Source organism: Psammomys obesus, unplaced genomic scaffold (genome assembly GCF_907164565.1).
Source record: "Psammomys obesus unplaced genomic scaffold, mPsaObe1.curated_primary_1811, whole genome shotgun sequence".
In the NCBI taxonomy this organism is placed as follows: domain Eukaryota; kingdom Metazoa; phylum Chordata; class Mammalia; order Rodentia; family Muridae; genus Psammomys; species Psammomys obesus.
Genome location: NW_026592732.1, coordinates 4,284,376 through 4,290,891, shown reverse-complemented (window position 1 = coordinate 4,290,891; position 6,516 = coordinate 4,284,376). Strand labels below are relative to the sequence as shown.

At 44.9% G+C, this 6,516-nt stretch overlaps 1 protein-coding gene across 2 annotated transcripts in view; it reads right to left on the bottom strand.

The window, feature by feature from the left end:
* The window catches only part of Pdgfd (platelet derived growth factor D), a 221,001-nt gene that overhangs the window by 10,493 nt on the left and 203,992 nt on the right, over window positions 1–6,516 (bottom strand). For both annotated transcript variants that reach the window (XM_055615397.1, XM_055615398.1), the window contains exon 6: window positions 4,812–5,026. In XM_055615397.1, coding sequence (XP_055471372.1) covers window positions 4,812–5,026 — 215 coding nt within the window. The remainder of the gene's footprint in view (window positions 1–4,811; window positions 5,027–6,516) is intronic.

The following is a 6,516-nucleotide window of genomic DNA, read 5'->3' as shown; positions in this document are numbered from 1 at the left end:
ACACACACACACACACACACACACACACACACACACACACACACACACACTTCTTTCAGTCTTGCTCTTCTAGAGAATCCTGACTAATACACAGCACTGGGACAATGTCAATAGGGAAGGACAGAGAAGATAAACAAGTAAAATAAATAAATCTGTTTTCTGTTTCCTAAGTTTTGGCTATTGATTCAATATCAATTAGGCCTGGAGTCTAAACAATGACAAATAGTCACCATTCATTGTGGAGGGGAGAACCAAAATAATATTGTTGAATAATAATAATAGTAATAATTGTTATTATTGTTGTTGTTGAATCTAGGACCTGACATGTGACTGAGCCATAGCCCCAACTAGCCCTGGGCCTTACATTTTAAAGAGTCACTACCTGAAGTATCTTTGGAAGGGCAGAAGTCATTGGAAAGCCAATCTCAGCTGTCTCCTGTGAAATAGGTCAAAACGACCATGAAAGCAGAATGAGAAATTCTCACATGAGCCCTGAATTCCTGATGAAAGAAGAGACCCCTGTGTGAGCCGTGTACCCTTTTTATCCTGATAAAGGAAGCATTGTCATCTTTCAGTCAAAGGGACAGAGGAAAAGACTGAACATAGCAGACAGAGGACCCCAGTCCATCAGCTGGGGATGCTGGCTCGCTCTCCAGCACTGTTTATCCGCCCTTCCCATGTCCAGTGTACAGAACTCCACTCAGGCTGGCCCATTTGTAAGGCTCTTCCTTTCTTATAACAGCTCCCGTGTGTCATATGAAACATATTAAAGCTGTATGTATTTCTGTTATCAGTCTCTCTTATTAGGGTGGCCTGAGCCACAAATTCAGAAAGAGTAGAGGAAATATTGTTTTTCTAATTGTACATTATGTGTTCAAATATGAGTAGGAGAAATGTTAGGAAAGAACATAAATCAAGAAACCTACAAAACTAAAAAAAAAAAAAACTATGTTTTAGCCTTTCTCTCTCTCTCTCTCTCTCTCTCTCTCTCTCTCTCTCTCTATCACGTGTATGAGTGTGTGAGTATGTGTGTGCCCGTGTGTGTTATCTGTGCCTGTGTACATCGATATGTAGATGATAGAGAGTCTCTGCTGTTTTGCTCTATCCCACTGACTTATCTTGAGCCAAGGTCTCTCTCTGAATATGGAGCTGGGCTGGCCATCCACAAGTCCCAGTGATCTCCATCTCTACCTGTCAGGTTGCAGGCACGTGGGGTCACACCCAGGTTTTTTTTTTTTTTATTAATTACACTTTATTCATTTTGTATCCCCCCATAAGCTCCTCCCTCCTCCCCTCCCGATCCCACCCTCCCTCCCCTTTCTGCATGCATGTCACTCCCCAAGTCCATTGGTTTTATATGGGCTTCGAGCTCAGATCCACAGCAAGCACTATCCTTCCTTAACCCACCTCCCTAGCACCTGATATGTGAAAGCAGAAAATGACATTGCCCCTCACTGAAGTCTGCTCATCCTGCTACAAGGGAAAAGCCATGACTTGTGTACACAGTGACAATGCTGGCTTAACCCAGAGCTCTCTGGTTGTGCACTCTCTTTTTTAAATTATTATTTTATTTTTAGTAATTACAGTTTATTCACTTTGTATCCCCCTGTAGCTCCCTCCCTCTTACCCTTCCAACCCCAGCCTCCCTCCCTCTTCTCCACCCATGCCCCTCCCCCAGACCAGGGAGGTCCTTCTTCCTTTCCCTCTGATCCTAGTCTATTAGGAATGGCTGCTTGGCTGCTCCCCCGTCAGGGGGAGGTGATCAAAGAGCAGGCCAATCAGTTCTTGTCAGAGACAGTCCCTGTCCCCATTACTATGGAACCCACTTGGATACTGAACTGCCATGGGCTACCTCTGGGCAGGGGTTCCAGGCCATCTCCATGAGTGGTCCTTGGCTGGAGTATCAGTCTCAGAAAAGACCCCTCTGCCCAGACTTTTTGGATCTGCTGATCTCCTTGTGAAGCTCCTGTCCTCTCTAGGTCTTACTATCTCCCAATTCTTTCATAAGATTCCCTGCAGTCTGCCCAAAGTTTGGCTATGAGTCTCAGCATCTGCCTAGATACCCTGCAGGGTAGAGCCTTTCAGAGACCCTCTGAGATAGGCTCCTGTCCTGTTCCCTGTTTTCTCTCTCCTCTGATATTCATCCTCTTTGCCTTTCTGAATGGAGATTGAGCATCTTAGCCAGAGCACACTCTTATCTCTGAATGCTCAGCGCTGAAATACTTGTGGAGAAGCATCCAGGCTCACTCTGTGACACGTTCCTGTTTCCTTAAGGTCATCATCTCTCACAGAAACTCATTTCACATCTCGTCAGCCACAAGCATGGACTGGGGACGCTGCCTTTAATCTAGCAGAGGTAAGAACACAGGCACAGCGCTAACAGGATAAAGGGCCTGGATTTCCTCCTAATGAGACAAACCTCAAACTATGCCCGTTTCTGGAAATGGAAGAAACTCTCTGCTGCTCTCCACAGAGCACCTGACAGTGACCGTCAGGACACATTTCATGGTATTTTAGGAGCTGGCAGGGCAGTGGACAGGTGTGTTTGCTTTAGGTGTGCAGCCGCTGACTAAGGGATTGGTGAGGTTGGGTGCTTTTACCCTGCATTTGGCAGGACCATTTCACTGAGTGACTGCACTATCAAAAGAATGCCAATGCTTTATACCTCTCAACCAAACGAGAGGATCAAGGGCTTTCCTCTCTCCCTATTAATTGTAAAAATTGGCTCAAGGATGACTGTCATAGTGTGTATGCAGAGACAAGAGAGGAACTAATGAAAGAACGGTATCTGGACCCTTGGGATTACTCAGACCCAACTGTCTGCAATGCAGCACTTATTTTGGGAGTTTCCAAAACAAGGAAGGTAGAAAAAAAAAAAAAAGTCAAGCTGAAACCTCTTCCCCCCAGAATCCAGATAAAAGGAAAGCAGTCCAGAAATATATCAAAGCCTGGACTTGCACATTGTGGCTCAGAGTTATTGCACAGCAGTTGCTGTCACTGCCTGCATTATTTTAACTCCCACCAGTTTGGGGCCCCGCATTTACCCTTCCAGTAAACATCACAGAACTGACGTCCTGAGACTGAAGAACAACACTCCATCTTGAGTTCGTCAGTTTGCACAGGATAAAACACAATGGGCAGGGAGGGGTGGGAGCATTCTCCTGATATGAGAACAGCTTTTATTTTTCCTTTCAGAGCAGTGCGGTGGAGTCAACTATTAGTAAGACCAAGAAAACACATTTTGTGTGGGTGTAAAACCGTAAGTTCTGCCTCTCCGAATCAACTTTGGCTACTGTGCTGCATCCTGTCTCTCCCATGATGCAGGGAGAGTTATACATCAGTGTGGATGAGCCCAGTCTCCCCCACCTCACACCCCCAGAGGTTAGTTACCTAAAACTCAATGTTTCATTCTTTTCACCATCACTGCCACCACCACCACCACCAAAAGCACCTACCCCAAACTAATGTTTTATTTTTTTTTTTAATTTATTTATTTGGACGGGGTCTCATTCTACAGCTCAGGTTAGCCTGGAAATTATTATATAGCCTAGACTGACCTCTAATTTTCAGAAATTCTCCTCCCTCTGCCCTCTGAATGCTGGGATTACAAACCTAACCCACCATGCCCCGCTCCCAAGCATGCTATTCCAGATCTAAAGTCGTATTTCAGAGACTGTCCCTGTGTCCCTTTGTTTTGATGTATATCCACCAAGCACCACTGCCCACTAAAACATCTCTTTAGCACCTGAAGCTGTCCCATCTGCTTCCCATGCTAGTGAAAGCTTTTAAACGCATTGCCATGGCTGCCTCACCTCTGCCTGATCCCGCAGCCGTGGTTCACTCTCTGTGAATCCAGCAGAAAGAGCTTCTCTGCACAGCGTGGCTCGTGAGCCAGTCAGGGAGCTAATGTGTTCTTACAGCCCTGGCTGCTCTGGTGCTCAGGCAGCTGGATTCTCACTATTACAGACATTGCTCTCTCTTTCAATTCGTGTCCCCTGATCACGATTTTTACATTCAATTTTGTACACTTCTTTCACAATCCAAGAGCTAACCCTCCCAGGTAGCAATGAATACAATTTAGAAAAAACAAGCATGTCTAGGAATAAAAACGAAGAATATTTCAACATTTATAGAAGAAGAAGGTCTCTGACAATTTAGATTTGTAAATTTTGCCTTTTAAAAACAAATGGTTCCACTGAAGTAAAATTTAGCCTCTGGTATTTTCTTGCAGTCACCTAGATTTCACAGCTTTAGTCTGTAAATAAACAGCAAATTTTTCTACAAGCCAGATGAAGAGGCTGTGAAAAGACTCTATCGTACATGCAGTTATATAATACAACACACTGTTGTCTACCATATTGTGACGGTTGAGACCAGGGGCCCCTTCTTGAACACGGAATTACCCTTTGTGCCAAGGCACTCAGCTTGGCAGAATTTTAGCTCCCAACCACACCCTGGTCTGGGCACCCACATTTCTTTTTACAGACTTCATTATTTTCACTTTCTTAGTATGACTGTTTGGTCTGCAGGTATGAATGAACATCATTCGTGTGCAGTGGCTGTGGGGGCCAAACAAGGGCACTGGATCCTCTGCAACTAGTGTAAAGGGCAGTTCTGAGCAATCATGTGTGTGCTGAAAACAAACCAGCACCCTCTGCAAGGCCAGCAAGCGCTCTTAACCACTGAGGCATCTCTCCATCCCTTGGACCAACCGTGTTAAGTGATGGGGTCAAGCAGGACCCCGCAGCTGCAAGGTGGCGCGGATAGCGCAGCTGCATTTCCGCAACGGCATGGCATTAGCGACGACCTACCTCGTGATACTTCCTCACGGTCTTCCCTGAGCTGCACATGCAGGACTTCCAGTTGACAGTTCCGCAGCCACAGTTGCCGCCACAGCGCTGCACGAGAAGGCACCGTGGGAAGAAGACCGCATTGGTCAGCTTCAGCTCCTCCCGGAGGTTCACCGAGAGATTCCTGGGAGTGCAGCTGTAACGCTTGACATCCTCATTGAGCCTGTCCAGATCCACTATAGGTAAACACACACGAGAGCGCGTGAGCAGACGCGGCCGTAAGCAAAGATTCTGATCCGAGACAAGCCTCCTGTGGGTGACAAACTTGTCCCTGGGATCTTGCTATGAAGACTACCGTTTAACAAAATCCAGTTTTTCGTTAGATCCTACATCCCCTTCAAAATAGGCTTGGCTCAAATTATCTATAACCTGTGCATACGTCAGACTCTAAAGGCAGGTTTCATGTAGCCCAGGCTTGCACTGAACTTGCTATAAACAGAAAATGACTTTGAGCTCCTGATTAGCTCACCTCCAGAGTGCTGTGATTCCAAGCCTGTGGCACCAGGCCTTGCCTCGGTAACTTAATAAATGATGCAAAAAAGAACAAACAAATAAACAACAAAATGGCTTAGAGGTAAGAAAATGAAACAGTTGACAATTTTAAATAATTGTGTTTATCTTTATCTTTTTTTCATATCCTTTTTTTTTTATTTGCAACAACAGTAAGAATTTTATTGGGAAAGATACAATGCACTTATGAGCCTCAGGAACCAGATTAATAAGGTGGACGATGACGAATCAGTTCTAGATAATTCTTTTAGACAATTTGTTAGCACTATTGTGTTGTCGTAAGAAAAGTTCCGAAACCGACTGTGGTCTCTGTGCTGCATCTTCTAGACTCAGTGTCCTAGGTAGTTGGCCTGGTACAAAGTGAGGGGAGGCTGACTCTTAGAGATGAGAGTGTGTGCGTGTGCGTGGTGTGTGCCTGCGTGAGGTGTGTGTATGTGTGTGTGTGTGTGAAGCAGTGTCTTTCCCCAATGATAGTAATAGTCTTTAGGTAATTATATTGTGACAATAATTGAGCATCTGGACCTAAAAGACTGAGGACCAATTAGGTTTTGTCTTGTTTTGTTTGTTTTTTGCCTTTCACTTCATTACAATAATCAGTTCCCAGTGAAGGGAGGCTTTTAGAATATCATATCCTTTTTTAAAAACTCTTATTTATCTTAAAATTTTTAAAATTATTTTGTTTATTCATTTTACATCCTAATTGCACCCCTTCCCTCTTCTCCTCTCAGTCCCACTCTCCCACCCTATTCCCCCTTACCCCGCTCCCCTTCTCTTCAGATAAGGGAGCCGCTGCTCTGCGTCCCAGCCCACCCCAGGACACCCTTTCACAGCAGTGGAAGCATCCTCTTCCACTGAGGCCAGAAGAAGAAATCAACAGCAGCAGCCCTTCTTGGTTCTAAACACATCCCATTACTTAAACATAATTTGAGTTATACAGGGACAACAGTTGGAGAGTTGCTGTAATGTTATCTAATGCTTTCTGGCACTGAAGTGTTTACAAATAAACAGAACGAGGAAACATGTTTTGCTTTCTGTTTTAATCCCAAAGCCAGTCAAAGCTCTAGGGAGAATGGTGCTGTGGGGTAAACAAAGTTGCATGTTTGCACTGAATCCCAGGTGAAGAGAACAGGTGCATGTGTGTGCAACATATCCCAGG